This window comes from Artemia sp. Qi Xiang Cuo, chromosome 11, assembly GCF_049724085.1.
Source record: "Artemia sp. Qi Xiang Cuo chromosome 11, ASM4972408v1, whole genome shotgun sequence".
NCBI lineage: Eukaryota > Metazoa > Arthropoda > Branchiopoda > Anostraca > Artemiidae > Artemia > Artemia sp. Qi Xiang Cuo.
The window spans coordinates 22,065,874-22,086,854 of NC_142804.1; the positions used below are offsets into that span (position 1 = coordinate 22,065,874).

At 34.6% G+C, this 20,981-nt stretch overlaps 1 protein-coding gene across 1 annotated transcript in view; it reads right to left on the reverse strand.

Annotated features, from left to right (window-relative positions):
* LOC148946765 (mitogen-activated protein kinase p38b-like) overlaps positions 1-20,981 on the reverse strand; it is a 131,294-nt gene that overhangs the window by 63,088 nt on the left and 47,225 nt on the right. The window contains exons 3-6 of the mRNA XM_089097130.1: positions 19,144-19,202; positions 14,931-15,072; positions 12,729-12,891; positions 10,470-10,541 (exon numbers count right to left, since the gene is read on the reverse strand). Coding sequence (XP_088953256.1) covers positions 10,470-10,541; positions 12,729-12,891; positions 14,931-15,072; positions 19,144-19,202 — 436 coding nt within the window. The remainder of the gene's footprint in view (positions 1-10,469; positions 10,542-12,728; positions 12,892-14,930; positions 15,073-19,143; positions 19,203-20,981) is intronic.

Here is a 20,981-nt window from a genome sequence, read left to right on the forward strand (position 1 = left end):
ACAGTAGAAAACGGTATTGGTTGCAATTATGACAATGAAGACAATACACAAACAATGGCATTTATTTTCCGTTTTAAGCACTTCAAAACCTCCACTCAGAAAGGTCATGCTCAAAAACGGTTTTGACAGTGATTTCATTAATCTAATATCTGAACTTTCTTTAAATTTAACCGAGGGTAATGTTCAACTGCCAGAAGGTGTTAGACAACAGACAAAGCAGAATCGTTCCACGGTACGCGCCTTGGTTTTTAAAAAAACGGGAAATTTTTTTTAAAGAACACGTCTCCTTCAAGCGGGCGGTAGCTTTTTCAAACTTTTACTACCAATAATTGCAGGACTTGTAAACAGTTTTCTCTAGAGAATGGCTAAACCCTATAAATTGACACCATTTGAACTTGTCCTCTCACCCATCGAACATTTTGAAGACAATCTAAGCAAACTCATTAATAATGAGAATATTGCCAATGACAAAAAACTGCTTTTACTTCAAGATGCATTGCGACGTGTGGACAAACATAGACCATATCGTGAGAGACCCGTCACCGCTGTTACCGATCCCTCCAAACGGGAAACATCTCCTCAAGATTCTGCTGTGCAATCAAAGGAGAAGGACTTGAATTCAAGTGCATTGAAAATTTGAAACCTATTGCCAGTGACCTATCGAGATGAGTGAAAAGAGTTCTATCATATCTCATTTTGGAAGCTGATGAACATCAAGTTCAATTCGACAGCACAGGGAAACGAATTATAATTCAAGGAAAAAGTTATAATCTAGGTGATTTAATTTGTGATATGGTGACGAATCGTAAAGGACTTTTATCATTTGACAATAATCTATACACCTTTCTTTCTAAATGCATCAAACTTTCCCAAAAGTCTTATTGGCAATAAGCAAATTCTAAAGAAACTAAGAGAATATAGTCCTCCAACAACACCACCACCATTTAAAAAAGAAGAAGATTCAATATTTGAAAATATTAGCAGCGGCAGCAGCAATGATTTTATAACACCTGTGGCTCCTAGTCAAAAGCTAAGACGAATTGATTCACCCTCCATTGTGTAAAAGGGGAGTGGACGTTACACTACGTGTTTGCGTTCAAAATGGATGAAGTTCTGAAAGTTGTCTACAAAAATTTTGGTCAAGCAGGAAGTTTAAGTTCTCCTAAAACGCTGTCTAAAGTTGTTTCTGACACCACATTTAAAAAATCAAAAGAGTATCTAGAGAATGAACCGAGTTACACACTGCATCGGAATCACAAGCTTCGTGGCAAACAATATCGACAAACTAAAGCCTTTTTCCCTCTTCATATAATGCAAACGGATCTTTTAACTTTAGACGCAATTCAACGGCGTCAAAATGCACCCTACAAATATATTCTGGTGGCAATCAGTGTCTTTAGTCGCTATGCCTATGCCATTCCATTACGGTCAAAGAGAGGTGTTGAAGTTGCTCAGGCCTTAGAAAATATTCTTAAACAGGATTGCCATAGAAAAATTCAATCAGATCGTGGCAGTGAATTTGTTAATCCCCATTTGCAAAAGGTTCTACTGAAATATAATACATCACTTTATCATAGTCACAGCCCCATAAAGGCTGCATTGGCTGAACGATTGATAAGAACGATTCATCTATTAATTTCAAGATATTGTACACTGAAAAATACATCTGCTTATATTTGTGATTTAGCTAAAATCATGTAAATTTACAACCATAGATCTCATCGATTCTTATAAAACTAGAGCTCCTAGAGTTCTAACTACAATGAAAATACAATAGGTACTTTTCTATACAAAATCTATAATGGTGAAAAAGAAAAAAAAAATGTGAAGAAGAAATTCAATATTGGAGAAATTTTTCAAATTAATAGAACAACAAATTTATTTGAAAAGATAACTTGTTTAGTGAGAACCGAAACTATTAAAGTGTCCAAAATTCTGGACACTGAACCACCGACATATCGAATGTGAGACACCAAAGATGATGAGATTCTCAGCGGTTTTTATGAATATGAACTGCAAAAAGTTAGAAACACTAGTGAAATTTATCAAATTGAAAAGATATTAAAGAGTCGTACTCGTAGGGGCCAGAGACAGTTGCTTGTTCGCTGGCTAGGATACAACTCTGATTTTGATTCTTGGGTCAGTGCTGAAGACATTAACAATGCCCAATGATTTCTATGTGACTTTCATGTCTAATGTATCTGATCCTCTCTATATTGACTTGAATAGAACAAGTGATTTTTGGACAAAACTCTCCCCTACCATCAAATTCGATGGTGCGTATGAAGTGGCTCTTGTTGACTGTATTCTCAAAAATACCTATGACATCGTGAGTAAGGATCGTAAATATGATATGCAAATTAGACCCTATGATTGGCCGCCACTACCCTCAAGTGATCGATAGCAAGTTCAAAAAATCAATTGGATGAATTATCCATATATTGAATTACCCTTTGAGGAACTCACCTGTAGGAATGATTTATGTCGTTCTATTAATAAAAGAATTTCTGCTCGTAAAAAAGGAACTTTTTATTTCAACTATTCAAAGGATGAGGGTAAGATTTATATTAGTTCACCGATTGTCGAGAAAAAGGTTATTCTAAATGATAACCTAAAGGATGTTTTTGGCTTTAAGCTCAATATAATCAATGATAAAGTGCCGGAAACAATAATTTCATTTTTGCTGACTACCTGCCTGCCATCTCCACAGAAACTTGTATATTTCTCTAAGCTTTATTTGTGGAAACATCGCGGGTTGGTAATTCAAATGTTCCCCTCCTACAAGTTCTTGAACGAAAAACCAATCAACAACATATTAACCAATACAATAAAAAACGTTTTCAGTATATTCCTGTAGACACTTCCCGTTTGGAACTGTTTTAGTTAATTCTACGAACTGAACTGGGTGATGCCATAGCAATTTCAAAAGGTTTGTCTGTGATTACTTACCTTTTTTGGCCCATCGTTCAACAACAACAACAAGATGTCTAATAGAAAAGTGGTATTCATTTGTCCGGATATTGACTGCTATGTTAATACTCTTGGCCCGAGACAACAGGGCAATGGAATGGACTATTAAAAAGGTCGCTCATCAATGTCTGGCTACGGTCTTGGCAGTTGGTTTGCTAAGCTCTTTCGCTCTGCACTACCTCTGGCTAGAAAATATCTTGTACCGGCTGCGACAGATTTTGCATCCTCTAAACTATACGATTGGGGCTCTGGCAAGGATTTTAAAAAAAGTGTTTCGGAAAATCTCAGGTCCAATGCGCGAACCCTTGGCGAGAGAAAAAACAAACTGGAACAGGTTTAAGAAGGTCGAGAAACAATGCATCACTCATCAGTCTCTACTCAGGTCGGAAACGAAAGACATCACCACTGTCAAAGAAAAGAAGGAAAAAGCCGACACGTACTGTAAACAGAAGAAGAATCCCCAGGAAGAGAATTGTTAGATCGAAACTAGATTTCTTCTCTTAAGATGTCCTACTCGCCACATAAGGATTCTAGAACTTTAATCACCTCCTAATTGAATCTATTCAATGCTGAAAATGTTGATGTGAGTGTCAAACATGGATAATATGAACAATTTTATCCACAGCAGCCTCTGTCTGATAATATTCCAAATTTATTCCAATGAAGACTATTTTATGGAAATTTCTTCAACAATTATAGATTTACAAATAAAAGTCCGGAAATCTAATAATACAATGCCAATTCTGGCCGATGGAATATCCTATGAAAATTGTATATTACATAATTTAATTCATCAAACCAGTGTCTACGTCAAGGGCATATTGGTGAGCACGAGCAACAATCTATCAAATTATACAAGCTATATGCAATTCTTGTTGATGACATCCAAGTCATACAAAAAATTGAGAGGCACCTCCAATGGATATGAATATATTACTAATACTGATAGTACAGATGCGCTTAAAAATGCTACAACTAGTGAATTACATCTAGTTGGAAAAATATATCATGAAATATTTAATATACCCCAATGGCTACCACCCAATGTTATAGTGGATATAAAACTGACGCTTGCACCATCCAATTTCATAATGAGAAAAGAACTTGCTGCCAATCCTGATGTAAGTCTCTCCCTAAACTCGGCAATACTTCCTGTACGCAAACAACAGGTCATGAGTTCTGTTGCTTTGGCAGTGGAAAAACTGAGAGTCAGTGGCAATAATATTAAAATACTTGCTCCTCGTACAATCACCAATCAACGTCGTATTGCCATGGGGTCAAGCACCTTCACTGATTCATCCTTTATAAATGGTTGAAATTCCGTCAAAACTCGCTTTGGCACTTGTAAAAAGCGCCAGTGCAATAGGATCATGGACTGGATGCCCACATAAATTCGAGATGTTTGGACTTTCATCTCTTGTATGCAAAGTAAACGGTATCCCACTCTACAATCTATCTTTTGATAAATCCTATAGAACATTGTATGAGTTGAACATGCAAACCCTAGATCACGATTTGCAACTATTTGAAAATGGTATAACCGAAGATATGTTTGCTAAAACACATGGTATCATTGTATTGGATTTGTCTGGCACACAGGATATGAGTATAGTACGTACGGGGAGTGTACGTTTAGAGTGTACATTTGCCGACCCGTTGGCTGAGAGTATTGCACTAATCTTACTAAATCAATATGAAACTTATTTGGAAATCACTACTGAAGGAAGTGTTCTACTAGCCGTGGCACCATGAACACCGGTCAAATAATCAATGTATTTAATATGTATCCCTACATGTCCCAGTACAAATCCTATTGTCTGCCTTCAAACAATCTTGGAAAAATTCAAGGTGTGAACAATACCTTAATTATTTTTAATAGCAGTCCGTCGACTGTACTGACGAGTCATTGACTGTACATCTTTCAAACAATGAAGACGATTGAATTTTTTGATCCTCTTTGTCTACCCTATACATTCTACACACCCCATATCAGCAACTATATTGAGAGCAGTGGGAAAACTATTATTCAAAATCGGTAGAGGGTGCAGGATCTACAGACTAAAAGCTGTTGTTTTCATACACTACTATATTTTGTGTTCCGATGTCGCGGCTATACTTACGAGCAGTTTATCCATATTTATGGTGACAATCCACGTCTGAACGACTTTCTAGTGGAAAATATCCTCTCAGATCTATATAATATTGATTTCAGTGCCCTACGAGTAAAGTGCTTAAAAAATATTTGTGAATTTGTTTATTAATAAAAAGCATATATATACAACAATGTCTTTAAATCATCAATTTATATTTCGTCATCGGTGTACAGGCAACTGTCGTGAACCACTAATGCCGGTAAATCATTTTGATTCACTTTATATTTATCTTTATTGACTGCAAAGTCAGGGTAACATTTTCTTCATTACAATGTAAATTCACTCTTGTAATATCTCTTTGTATAGTCAATGATACTATTTGCATTCATATTATGAAATTCACGAGGTTCAATCTGTCTATTTTAATCAATATCACATACAGTGTTTTCAAATGGTGAATCACATTCGGTAACTGCCAAATAAAAATCACTTGGTTTATAGTCATAATAGACAGTGTCGTCACAACGATGACGTAGAAACCAAATTGTCTTTTTACCCCAACAGTTGAATCGTAGACCTGACTTCTCCTCCCAGAATATTTTAAATCCACGACGATACCAATCTCATAGAAATAAATAAAATCATGTTTAGGATTCTTTCCAATCATAGCGGGGTAAGTATTCTCCCACTGATCACATTTTTCATAGTGACAATTGGAGCACAGGTGTCCTCTAGGGTGAGTCACGCATCTCTTCAAAACATGAATTACGTCCTTTAATTTGTACTGCGTAGCCTCCATGTAATTTACAAGGATTACATAATTTACACTTTTCACTATATTCATCAATGATTGTACAATTCTCACATTGACTCCAACTGCTAAGAGTGTACAGGCACAGTAGACATATATAGAACATTTTTTGGTTTCCAACGTCAACTCTCTTACACCTGAAACAGAACTGATCATCCATGCCGACAGTTAAATTAAAAGTGAAGGAATGGGGGAGAAGTAATTATGCGAAGTCACCTCTTTCGAATGGTGGAGGGGCGCCATCTACACTGAATCCATTGGCAATGTTTTCAAAAGTATATCCACGATATTATTCTACTTTGTTCTAATTAATATATCAATAAAATGAGTACAAGCACTTGAATTACATTTTAAAAGTTTCTTACAATAGTTCAATGGGGGACAATCAGTCTTCTTTATATTGTCAAGTGTTCCCCGAGAGAATACTCTGCGTTGAAGAGATAACTCTAGAAAATTATCATCTAAATTCAAATGTTTTTCCAAAAACACTAGATTCTATCTGATTCTCTCTCTCAAATTTATTCATTTTTCAATAATTTCACTCTGACTGCTGACTCTAGACTGACCCTGAATCGTTAGCCCTAGCATTCTAACCTGACCAGAAAAGAAAGGGAACATTTTCGATTTCGAAACAATTTTATTGAATAATTACAACAACAATAATACTATGCATGTACAATTACCGATACAGTTTATTGTCTTCAATATGTTTCACTAATGCACTTAAAGTACATTGAAGTCTATTCACATGTGCTATATCAACTTTTGCAGCGAAACATAATTGATCCTCCATTTTAAATTTGCTCAAGGATATCACATATCTTGCATATACTTCATCCCATTCCAGACATAGCCGCGATCCTTTTCTGATTTCCACCGCAATGTTTGGTGTTTTTGTATTATTACCATCAACACCACTATCAACTTCTAATAGGGTAAACATTCCACTCATCATCACACTAATATATATCCAAATGGGTAAAGTCAAACTGTTCTTCTTCTCACTCCTTTGAATTCTATTCACAGACTAATAGAAACTATAGCAAAAATCCTTTCCTTATATCCCCTGCAATCCTCTCCCGCTAATATGTAACCAGCCCTCTGATTGGCTTAGAAGGAGACACGTGATTTGTTTCCCGTTATCGGATCAATAAAATTCTCAATCGATTACACAATCAAGCTCTCGGAAATCCACTTCCCCTTCGATTACGCAATCAATTTCTCAGAAATCCATTTTCCCCTAGGGAGGCTATGCCCATATATGGTGCCCCTTCACGAGCTCATAAGGTTAGGCTAGGTTACGCAATCAATTTCTCTGAAATCCATTCCCCTAGGGATTCCATGCCCATATATGGTGCCCCCATCGGACTGACAGCACGGGTGTTCTCCTTGGGGATTCCATGCCCATATATGGTGTGCTGTCACGATCAATAGGGTCATTTCGACTTGGGCAAGCTCCAAATTCTTAGGAATTTCAGTCAGGAGATAGAAAATCTTCCCCATTTTGTCCTGGATTGAGTGACAGTTGTACTGCCGCTGGGTTGAATGTCCCAGCGACAGCCATAATTTATGAAACAACCATTAAGCTTCAGACCAGCTCTGTCCGTCAAGATCAGGCTCCTACGAAGACGAACTACCCTCTGTTTACGAGCACCATCTTAATGGGTGGTTAACCGAATCGTTTCTTGACGACTTAGTACCATTCAGATCTGATTTTGGTGATGACGTTTTGAATAGCTTTTCTGATAAAATTTGCGCAAAACTTTAAATTACTACTTCAGGATAGTTTTACCACATGCCTGGTATCAGATTGTGCAGCCATGAGAGCGGAAATATGCCCCAAGCACCTATTTTCGAGAGAAGTGCATCGAATGTGCAATAAAAAAATTTATATCGAAAAATGCCCTTATTTGAAGAATTAAATACGCAAAACACCGCTGAAAGTGCCAAAATGGTACCATTTCTATAACCTGGTAACACTGCTTCACGACTTAAACATTTTGCAACGAGATTTTCAGGTTTTTTTTATTTAAATGATAATTAAATAAATTCACAAATGTTTTTGTTCTTGGAGATTTTGCTTTAAATGAAATTACCAAGCAAAGGTATTTTTCCATTGAAATTACCACAAAATGTATTTTCAAAATCTAGAATGGATTGGAGGGATTTAGGTATTAATCAAAATATTTAAATCATCTTTAGACCATATTTAAATCATCTATTTCAAAATCCATATCTAAGTCCATATTTAAATATTTAAATATGGACCATATTTAAATCATCCATATTTAATCATCCATATTTAAATCATCATTTCATTTATTTAAATAAATGATATATTTGAAAATATTAACATCATAGTGAAACGTTAAAAAAAAATGATTAAATTTTGGCAGCATGCTGAGTCACGGAACAGAAATCTCATGCAAAATAGTTCGCATAAAAAGTTATACCGGATCAGAGACAACAAAGGACTGAAATATAATAAATTTGCAATGTTGGAATTAGCCCTACAGATTCAGAGTTTGCAAATCCTGACAAATTTGTCATTCACAATATCAGAATATTTTTATTATTAACTATTATTCAGTTCATTACCTCGGTACAATCGAAGCAATAAGATTATATAAATAAGTCCATTTACCAAGTCGGTGAACCCTGAAATTATTAAAGAATATAACTTGATAACACCGTGCTTCATTTACTTGCTAAGCGAAAATAAATTTATGAGTAAATTAAGAATTTTCCGAAATTTTGTCATATTTTCAACGGAAAACACAAAAAAAGGTTGACTTTAAGGATATTCATGAGAGAATATAAATCAGCTTTAATCTTTGGTATATCCTTTATAGATAGTATTGATCAGCGGAAACTACAATTTATTACTTTCAAACTGAACCTCTTATCCTTGAGAAGATTCAAAATGTGTATTTTAAGCATAAAGTCTCGCAGTATTCTTGATCGATACGAGCTACTCAGAAGCCAAATCGATTAACGAGGTTTCTTAAATTTTTAAGACATAAATGTTAGCCATTTAATTGAATCTTAACAAAATAAAACCGCCTCTTTGTGACCCAGGGGACCCAAATCTTCAGGTCTTTACAACATTTCTTATAAATTTCAATGTTTAAATTTCAAGTGATCTTATTTCAAACTTTCATTTTCAATCCAGACTAAGATCTCAATTTAAAATGTATACAATTTAATATATATTTTTCGTACTCAATTTATAAATTTATAAATTTCAATTTCAAATTCATGTATGAAATATAGTTCATATATATATATATATATATATATATATATATATATATATATATATATATATATATATATATATATATATATATATATATATATATATATATATATATATATATATATATATATGTTTTTTTTTTTCCTGTTTTTTTCCTGCCCATATTATGTTTTTTTATTCATGAATGGTTCCTGAGCACGTTTTTGTCCCAATATATGTTTCACTCACTCATTCTTCCAATTCTCAGCTCTTTTAATTATTCACCTATTTTTGTTTTTTATTTAGTGTATTTAACAGCATATCCTTGCATGTATTTATGCTTTTTTGGGGACATTTTCATTGGAAAAGGCATTCTTTTGGTATTTGTAATGGAAAAAATAACAAATTTGCCTCTTCTCCTAGATTTTTAACTATGCTTAATGTGTTTAGCAGCGAACCCTCGCAAGCACAGCACTTGGTACGTGGTTGATCGTCCTTCTATTATGATTGTATAAGCACACAGTAGTACGCTGCCTTGATCATCTGACAGTCCATCACATCATCACACATAAAACAATATACGAAACTTCTTATCGGTCCCAAAAATAGTGGCAAGCGCCATGCCAGCTGGAATCCAAGTCTTGGCTTTCATATTTTCACTCGTGTTAACACAATTCAGTGATTTCTCATGAATGCCTTATGAAAGCGCAGCACATACAGCCTTTTCACTGTTTGATATCCAAACTGTGCCTTTACGTTCGCTGAATTTTGACCAGTTTCAGGGTCCTGCTAGTCGGAAACCACATGGAAATCCTTTGCGCAATCAATTTGCTTCCTTGCCAATTGAGGGTGTGCTTGCCATGCTAATTATTAGATAAATTATGGCCTAACAGCCACTCACCATTCTTGGAGCGCGGCCTTAAAATCACCCTTAAAGGTGTTAAGGCCGACACTCAATGATAAAATTTTTAGTGTTTGATACGTCCTCAATCCAAACTCTTTTGACAAAAGAAACTTTTTGTGAAACCTTTGACCCGCAAAATATGCTGACAAGAAATGAAGAAAAGATGTATATGCCATATTCTTCTTCTTTTTTGAAGAAACACCAAGAAAAACCGATTTTTTCGTATTTACTGAAATCCAGAATTTGCCCAAAAATATCTAGATATAGCCTGAATAAGAAGATCTATGCAACAAGCTTTACTACCTATTAATTTGCCGTGAAGAAAAATAATTGTAAAAAAAAATAATTGTAAAAAAAAATAGTAAAAAAAAGTAGAAAAAACAATTGTTAGTAGTGAAAAATACAAGTACATTACTCAAATTTCTGTAAGTGGTTATTACATAAAAAGGATACGATCTGTTCCTGGAAAAAGCATCCGTGATGTAATTAACTCCGCCATGATGCATCCAACCGACCAGATATTCACTGTAAATAGAATAGTAAAATACATAGTAATAGTAATCGTACTAGTAAAGTAGTAAAGTAGATAGTAATAGTAATTATACCTGTAAAGTAGTAAAGTAGATAGTAATAGTAAAGTAGGTAGTAATAGTAAAATAGATAGTAATAGTAATTATGCTAGTAAAGTAGTAAAGTAGATAGTAATAGTAAAGTAGATAGTAATAGTTTATTCTAGTAAAGTATTAAAGTAGACAGTAACGTAGATTATAATAGTAATTTTACTAGTAATGTACACAGTGAATTATGGAGTGATAGTAACTATACTAGTAAAGTAGACAGTAATAGTAAAGTATGTAGTACTAGCAATTAATACAGTAAAGTATATAGCAGTAGTAAAATAAACTGTAATATAAATAATTCTAGTAAAGTAGTAAAGTAGACAGTTATAGTAAAGTAGATTGTAATAGTAATTATACAGTACGATCGAAATTATAGAACGTTTTTTCCTTAAATTCACTGCAATCCAAACAAAGTATTTACAACTTTCCTAATTTTTAGGATAGCGCAAATTGGGTTTTAGGAGTTCTTCTATGTGGACCGTTTTCGTTCGAGGATTTAAACAAAGAAAACAAAAACGACTATGAAATTACAGTGCATGGCTGAATAATATAGCTTTATTTTTGTAAATCCATCTCTATAAAATATCTATCTGTTTGTTTTCAATACATTTTCTGTTCCCTCCCCCCCCCCCAGTAAATCCTTTCTTATTAAATCCTTCCACCATTTTCGGGGATAACCTGCCTTTCGTTTGGCCCTAGATAGCAGGTAAAAAAGGACGTTATTTGGTAATCTGTCATCTATCGTCCGCAGAATATATCCAACAAACCGGGATAGAACAACATCTTCTGTACAGCCCGCTGTTTGAAATACGGTCAGTCAAACGAGTACCCAAAACAATCTGTAGACTATTCCTACAAAAAACATCTAATAAATCCTTCTCAGTCTTTGAGAGCACCCATGTTTCAGAACTAAACTTGACCACTGTCATCACTGTAGTTTCCAATATTCTGATCTTGGCTTGCAGACTTATCTTCTTATTCTTACAAACCTATTCTTCCAAAAATTAATTTTCCATCGGTTATATTTTGCATACGTGTGCTTATCTGCTATTGGATTTGAATTATAATGTTAAAGCAGGATTATTACACGAAACAATCTTACAAGTATTAAGGCACTTTATTTTCGTTAGGTTTTTTTTATTCATTTTATGCTGGAATTTATTATTCAAATTAGCCGTACAGTCTTCTAAGGGCTTAATAGTAACCTATATCCAATACCTTTAATCCTAGTTTTTTTCAAATAAATTTGATTGAAAAAAGGAAATCCGTATGAGGCCAATACTCAAGAAAGACATTTTGTTCCACTGGGTTTTGGACACCCGTTTCACCAAAAAAAAGATTTCGCGAAATAAGGAGTTTTTTCATGAGGATAAATAAGATGATACATACAATTACTTCGGTTACTTAACAAATGCCTTTCTTCAAAAGAAAAAGAGCAAGAAAAATATTGAAAAAAAGTCAACTAAATACTTTAACCAATACTTTTCTTCAACAAAAAAGAAAATATAAAATAGAACTTCCAATTAAATAGGGAGCGATAAAAAGGCGGAATTAATACTAATTTTAAGTCTTTCTTATGATAATTTTTTGACAAATATTGGTAGTAGCTCTGAGGTATTTTCCAGCGACAACAATCTGGATGGTCAATCTTAGGGTGTGATGAAAATTAGCATTGGAATAATGCAGAAATCTATTCTGGAAGGAGTTTGAAATTTTTACACGGAAGGGGGGGTGAAGCAAAAAAAAGGTAAACTATGTACAAATATTAGACTAAAGGAAAATCGTCAAAATCACGCACTTGACGATCAAAAATAATAAATCAAAGAAAATAAAAAGCTGAGAGAAGTGCTTTCAATAAAAGAGTTGATGATGTGACAACCAAGATTAAATTCTAATTTTTCTGGTCCTACTGTCGGAAAGGTTCTAATTTTAAGATTGAGGGCCGGAAACTTATTTGTAGTGGCAGGGTTATTTAACTCTTTTTTAACGATCGGGACAGTCGTTGGAAAACAATCTTTATGACAAATCTTCTGGATTGAAGGGTCGAAGAATATGAAAACTTGCATAGAGGAAATTTGTTGAGACTTCTTACCTGTTTGTGAATATCTCATCCAGTTGAGCATAATTTCTGGAGCTCTGTACCAACGAGTAGAAACGTAACCAGTCATTTCAGTTTCTGCAGGTCGCGCTAAACCGAAGTCTAATATTTTCAGCTCACAATCTTCATTGACAGCTATATTTGAGGGTTTGAGATCCTACAAAAAATTAAATTTTATGACATTTTTTTTTTATTTTATGCTTATTCAGTAAAAAGTTGCAACACTAAAAAAAAAATTGTAAAAAAAAGGAGCGACAAAAGGCGCGAAAAAGCCACACTAAAAGTAAAATATATAAAAACGAGCGAAAAAAGGCACAAAGCAGAAATAAATAGGATGCATAATTTGGATTGATTTGACGTCACGTAAGGACACTTTCTCGAAAGTATTTTCGGGGCTTTCCTCAAAAAATTTCAGTCGGCCACAAAATTTAGCGAGTAAGATGTCGACAGAATCACCCTTGTTTTACACTCAATCTTTAAATTCTAAATATAAGTTCATTATCGATAAAATAGGCAGTGTTCTTTAGAAATTTCTCGGGAGTTCAGCAATGATCATTAATTTCCCCACAATTATCTATAATTGTCACACAACCCCCTCTTTTTTAGGCTTTTTTGACAAACTTAGAGCTTATTCTCTGAAAAACATCCCAATATCCGAGCTAGGTTTAAGAAGCATAACATTTTTTTTTACTTAACTTAGTAGGACATTAATTTTCCACTCTTTTGGAAAAAAAAACTGTTTTACACGGTAAAAGTGGTATTTTAAGTATAATTACAACAAACACCATCTCTATTATTACAATAGTATTTCCAGATAGGATGTATTTTAGCTCGTTCATCAGCTCTTTGTCATAAAAAATGTCAAAAGACAGGAGAATAGAGGCATGAAGGATATTAACTTAGGAGTACTAAAGTACAAAAGATACGCAATATGAGAGAATTTTTTAGGTATTATGACGTGCCGATGTTATGACGGTTAGTGGTTCTGATGGCTTTTCGTTTTGACAATTTTTTTTAGGTGTTATGACGTGTCGATGTTATGACTGTCGACGTTCTGACGGTTAGTGGTTCTGATGGCTTTTCGTTTTGCCATTTTTTTTAGGTGTTATGACGTGTCGATGTTATGACGGTTAGTGGTTCTGATGGCTTTTCGTTTTGACAATTTTTTTAGGTTTTATGACGTGTCGATGTTATGACTGTCGACAATCTGGCGGTTAGTGGTTCTGATGGCTTTTCGTTTTGACAATTTTCTTAGGTGTTATGACGTGTCGATTTTATGACTGTCGACGTTCTGACGGTTAGTGGTTCTGATGGCTTTTCGTTTTGACAATTTTTTTAGGTGTTATGACGTGTCGATGTTATGACTGTCGTCGTTGTGACGGTTAGTGGTTCTGATGGCTTTTTGTTTTGACAATTTTTTTAGGTGTTATGACGTGTCGATGATATGACGGTTAGTGGTTCTGATGGCTTTTTGTTTTGACAATTTTTTTAGGTGTTATGACGTGTTGATTTTATGACTGTCGACGTTCTGACGGTTAGTGGTTCTGATGGCTTTTCGTTTTGACACTTTTTTTAGGTGTTATGACGTGTCGATGTTATGACTGTCGACGTTCTGACGGTTAATGGTTCTGATAAATTTTTGTTATGAAAAAAAATTATAAGTTTATATAATAGTAATAAGTATATTAGATTAGAAACAAATTTCGGCTATATATTTGCACATCAGGGGGTGGGGTAAAGCATAGCATATATTAAATACACAAACTAACCTAACCTAGGTACCTTAGGTTCCTTAGTGTGACAGAATATTCCTGTTCTTTATACTTTTTTTGCAAAAAGAGGAGAAAAAAAAACTTGTTTCCTTTTGATTTGACGTTCAGATTTTCTTCGATCTGCTTATCTTTGCTCACTTATTGATTACTGCGTCTTACCTAAATGATGACATCTACAATACTCTTATTTATCTTTCGCCACAAGGATTTAACGTTAAGGACTTTTTGAGTGATGCAACTGGAGTTTAAAATGGCAACCCCGACTAACTCGAAAATTGAACGGGACAAATAATTTTACTAGAAATAATTTGACATTTACATTTCTGCACTTTATGACTTCAATTTCAAATCATTAATTTCAGCATCATCAAAGAAAAACCTTAAAAGAGGGAGAAGGAAAATAGCTTAAAAAGGTCAGACATACTCTATGAATAATACCCGCTGAGTGGATGTATTTTAGTCCTCTAAGAATTTGATAAACAAGAAACTGGACATGATCATCCGACAATTTTTGAGTCTTGATAATGTTATTCAAGTCAGCTCCCATTAAATGAGTAACCAAGTATCTGAAAAAAAAAGTACAAATTTCATCTACTTACATAATGAGTAAAGAAAAAAGGAAAACAAAGAGAGAAGACGGTAAAAGTACACCATGAGCGACAGAGCTCAAAAAAGTACACACATAGTACACTTAATTACTGCCAAATCGTAAACACATATACTCTGGCTGGTTACTTACCCTTCCCCCTTTTTAAACAGAGGGATTCTACAATTTATTGGGAATAAGACTTTATGTTTAAGCCTAAACACTCAGTTGGTCAGAGTTCATGCTAACCACCTCTCCCCCTCCACAAAAGACAATTTTCTAGCCCCACTCATCTCAGAAATAATGATTACATAATTGAAATTTTAAAAAAGAACACTTTCAACCCAATTTTCAATTGTCAATTGTAAATATGTGAAACAATCTGTTTAGTTTTATCTCTAATATTTTGAATTAGTGAGTCAATAATTGATTCACTAACTGATTTTCTATACATGATTTGAAAAGGAAGAAAATATTAATGAAAATTTGTTGAAAATTAAACTAATGAACCAACTTAAGTTAGTTATTAATAATACAATGCTATAATGAAAAATAAAACTGATGAAAATACATTTTGTTTTGGGAAAGTGTAAATGATACCTTTGGAGGGATGGGAAGGGGGGATTAGTAGCAGGCCCGCTCTTATTTATTTCCGGTCATTTTAAACTTAACATAGGCAGCCCAATGGGGCTGCGTGGGCCGTGTTTCCCCTAGAGGCAAAGATTTTGGATGATGTGATCGTTTGAGTGAAATGGTTAATTTGAACTTGTGTCCAATGCCATAGAAGCTAGTGTCCGGGGAGGGGGGGTAAATTGAAAATGGGTGGCTGGTTGCCCTCTAATAGTTTTTGGCACTTGAAAATGGCACTTCAGCAATTTCGATCGAACGAGCCCCCTCCAAATTTTCTACAACAACTTCCTCTAACTGGAAAAAAGATGCACAAAAGACACATTGCTCTTTAGTAATTCCAAACCACTGTGATGATTTTACTAACAATTCAAATGAGTTTTCTTTCGTTTTTAATAGGACACACCAGCCAAACTTAAAATAGCGACGTCTCTTGGTTATTTTTATTTTGGCAAAGCGTTTCGTCTTCTGTAAGAGTGTGGATTACTCACATAGCTGTATTACGTAAGTAGTTATAAATAAATAATCACTATTTTAGCTGCTTTTCTCATTATCTTGCACACTCTTGTAACAAAATAAAGTGGTAGCATTCCACTTTCAATCTAGATATTTTATAAACATATTGCCAAGGTTATTAACTTAAACGTGACAATTTCACTTTTATTTAATGATGCATCATGTAAAACAATAGCAACTTTATCTACGAATCTATCTACGTGCTCTAAGCACACATTCTGCAATTTGAAGTACTAGACCTAGAGTACTAATAATAGACCCACCAAATTTTTTTTTATATAATTTTTTAGCATAACCAGAATTGTTCAGGTGAATATACAATAAAGTTCCAGCTCCCAATTAACTTGAAATAATCCGCAATTGCCCATTTTGACAGTTCTTTTTTTTTTTTTTTTTTTTTTTTTTTTTTAAATGCAAGAACCGCCAAACGTTCCAGAATGGTCTTGCTGCCTTTAAAAACCGAGAACTTGCATTTAATTCTACATAATACATAATAAAGCTAATTTTTTTTTCAACATCACATTTTGCCGCAATTTAAAAATGCAAAGTTTTTCTGCAGTTGTAAGTCAATTTATGACCATAGAAGTAGAGGCGTCACTAGAAAGAAAGTTTGGCAGGGGGGGGGATGGGTTTTACTGACTGGCTGGTAAATTTTACCGACTAATTTGGGTGATATTGCCACTAGAATCAGTTCCTTTGTTTACTGATTGAGACTGATCCTCTGCCACTGATTTTACGTCATTTATTTTCGTAATCCCATTTATCTAGTAAAAACCAAAAAAATTCAGGCAGTAAAATAGCGGCACTTCGCACCACTGTTTAATTGGTTCAGTTTTTTTTACCAACTGACTGATAGCATTGGGAGGAGGAGTCCCTTCCCCAATGTGTTACGCCCCTGCATATGAGCAGTTGTAATCAAGTAAGTCTCCAAACCAAGATGAATATTGAAAGCTACAGTGATGACAGTGGTCAAGTATGGTTCCGAAACGCGGGCGCTTCGGAAGACGGAGGAGGATTCGTGAGATATTTTCCAGAGGAACTGTCTACGGATAGTTTTGGCCACTCGTTTGACGGACCATGTTGAAGACAACGAACTCTACTAAAAAATGTTGTGAAAAACTTGAGATGGCTTGGACTCGTTTTGCAGATAAAGGATGACAGATTGCCAAAGATCGTCCTTTTTAAGCCATCCATCTAGGCTCAAACGAGAAGCAGGTTGTCTCCGAATAAGGTGGGAAGGGGTCGTAAAAAAGGAAACTGGAGGTTCTTGGGACGGGGTAAAGAGATAACCTTTGAATAGATTGTGGTGAAAGAGGAACGTGCGTAGCTGTGTTGGTCTCAGGCGGCTTGGTCCTGCACTTGGTTATCAGAAGTAGTATAAATTCTAGTACAAGCATTCAATTTATTCTTTTCATCGAAGAATATCGACTGTATGCTTTTAACCTAAAGAATACCTTATGAATACTTTGAAATAGTTAGGTTTCTAGGTCATTACCTTTCATTTCAAAGCTTGTAACAGAATTCAGTAGTGCCAAGTTCCGTATCCTCAAATATATATACATAATGGTATATTTAGAGCACCTCGTTTCCGGTATTATAACCTTATTTACACAAAAATATAGCCAAATTGTGCGTATCCCAAAATTCTAACACTGTTTTTCTTTTACAAACGGTCTAAACATCTAACAGAAAAAACGGGAGAAATCCTACCCCTGAAACCTAACAAATTTGAGTGTTATTTTCTTTTCATCAGGGGGTCCTCCAGACCCCTGATAACTTCCCGGAGTGGTTTTAGAGTCGATTTATATATTATTGCTACATTATCACTTACCGCGTTAAATATATAGAGTATATTTCTCAAAGATATTGCAATAAATAAGTGTTTTGAACCAGAAAAAATATTTGACTATCTCTGTTCCATAGAGGCATATATCAATGTTCCCGGGAGCGCCGCTTTGAAACTAGTCGTTAGCGAAAAAGGTGACAAGGGCACAATCTTCATTTTTTAGACATACCAGCCATGAAAAGATAGATTTTCCGAGATCTTTGGATAGCTAATGGCGAAACCAAAAGAAAAATTCTTTTTCGCTCAGCCCATGCCCTCTGATTGGATACCCACATAAACAAACCGAAAACAAAATTGAATCCCTCTCGTGGGAACATGTACAGGCAAAGAATCGTGTATTAACAGACTCTAAATGTTGGTAAGCATTATATTGAGGAAGCAAGGGCAATTTAGATTCCTAGTGTGTAGAATACTCCAGATGTTTAAAGTGTCCATAGACTAAAAAAAATAAAATAATGAATGAGCTAAAAACTGTTCAAAGAGAAGGGATTATGTTATTCTTCCATAAACTTCACGGGATAACAACAAAAAATAAAAATAGAAATTAAAAAAATCCGACGAAAATAAAAGAACTAAAATTGCTCCCAATAGTGTTATTTGATGTCTAAATATTTAAGGTATTTGGATGCACCCAAATCTTACATGCTCAAACTGATCCTGCAAAAAACAAAAACAAATCTACCGGTAAGATCCATTCCCCGTTTTTTTTTCTCTGTCTCATAGAACCATAGAACTAGGGAAAGAACAGAGTTTGATGAGACTCGGTTTCGTCTTTTCGGACACTGAAATTTAGACAACCCAAAACAATCTAGTTTCAAAGATATTACTCCCGTCGATTACCAACGATCATCAGGTGTCGGAAAAGACGACACGAAGCTCAAAAGTGGGCTAATCAGATTAAGTAAGTATTGGCCTTCTATGCAGAACCTTTTTATTCATTTACTATTCCTATGGCTGAAGTACAAGTTCGATTATTTTTCTTTACAGAACCCGTTTAAAAAAATAAAATTCAATCACATATTAAGATGGTAATAAAACAATCGTAGCGAGAAAAGTACTTACATATCATTAAAATCATTCAATGACTGGCCAGGAGTCAATACATCAAGAAGGCCAATAACCTAAAAGAAAACAAAAAAGATTATATTAAAATTAAGTACTCATCATGAGCGTCGTTGTAACTAGCTCAGTTTACTATCAGCCTATATGCGTGTCCCAGCATAACGATTTCTTGTACACGACTTTAAAAGATGACATTGGCTAATGCATTTTAACAATGTAAACTATTAGGAATTGAACTAGAGCCAAATGTGACTTCTGTGCCACGTTGGTTGATAGCTTTTGAACTAAAGGTTAGGAAACACTTTCAAATTATAAATCCATCTCTCTTACAGAGGCGCCAATTAGGGGAGGGGCTAGATTTTCAAATATACCACTTTTAAGTATACAATTTCTAGAGGGACAAATAACTCTACCTTTTTGGAGACGAGGTTGGAGACGACTTTTTGCTATCCCTGTGGAGACAAGACGGGAATTTAATCAATTTCACTCTTTCGGTTTAAAATTAAGAAATATGGGTTATTTCATTTAATAGCCAAAGGGTATAAATAGCAATGATGGGCGTCTTTTCTTGACACTTCTCAAACTGCTGATGGCAACCACCAGCATATGATTTTTCTTATTATTTTTTTTTGGGGGGGGGGGAATAATAAAGAAATATTATATTTTATAATTTGTCATTTATCACCAGCTTTATTCGTTTCATTTTTTAATCTGTGCTTATTATTTGTCATTTTGTTTGCACTTTTACAGTTATGTTTCATAAATGACCGATGTACCCTAATGTCTAAACTCAACTATTTGAATAAACGCCCTCTCTAATGATTTTTACTTGAAGCTACAGGAATAAATAGACAGGGTCTCAGGTATAAATATGGTATTTTCATTAGAAAATTTTAGTGCCCAGGCTAGCAGGAATAGGGATAGATGGTATCTTAGCCAAGATAAATTTGGTGTAAAAAGAAAATAGTAAACGCTTAACAATCTAGTTATAAACGACAGTGTTTGGTCGAAATATGGCCCATAACTTAATATAATAGTCACGTAATGGTAAGACGGCAAACAATATTGATTAAGTTATTGTAAGAAGAAAACTGGTAGGATTGGTACAAGACACCAGGGTGTATAGATGGCTGTAATTGATGTTCAAAGCAAATATCACCATATAGTAGTGTCTAGAATCAAACAGTTCGTGGTAACGAACTGTAAGTAAGGAGCGACCCGGCTCAATGGTAACAGAAAGTCTAAAAAACGGAATTTTGATACCAATAGATACATCAAAAGAATCAGATTTTAATTGTGATTTCAAATATATAAGTTAAATCTTACCCATCAAAAGTTACGCGCCTGAAAAAAATTGGCTAATTTTCGAAAAAAGGGGAAAAGACCCCCTAAAAATTATAGATCCTTAATGAAAATCACACCATCATATTCATCGTATCAGAAAACCCTACTGTAGAGGTTTCAAGCTTCTATCTACAAAAATGTGGAATTGCGTGTTTATTTGTTTTTTTTCCCAGGGGTAATCGTATTGACCCAGTGGTCCTAGAATATCTTAAGAGGGCTCCTTGGAACGGAAATTAAAAGTTCTAGTGCCCTTTTTAAGTGACCAAAAAAACGGAGGGCAACTAGGCCCCCTCCCACGTCATTTTTTCCCAAAGTCACCCAATTAAAATTTTGAGATAGCCATTTTGTTCAGAATAGTCAGAAATCAAATAGATATTTATTTTAAGGAGACTTAATCTCCCACAGTTCCCAGGGGAAGGGCTGCAAGTTATGAACTTTGACCATTGCTTAAATATTGTATTGGTTATTGGGAAGTATACAGACATTTTAAGGGA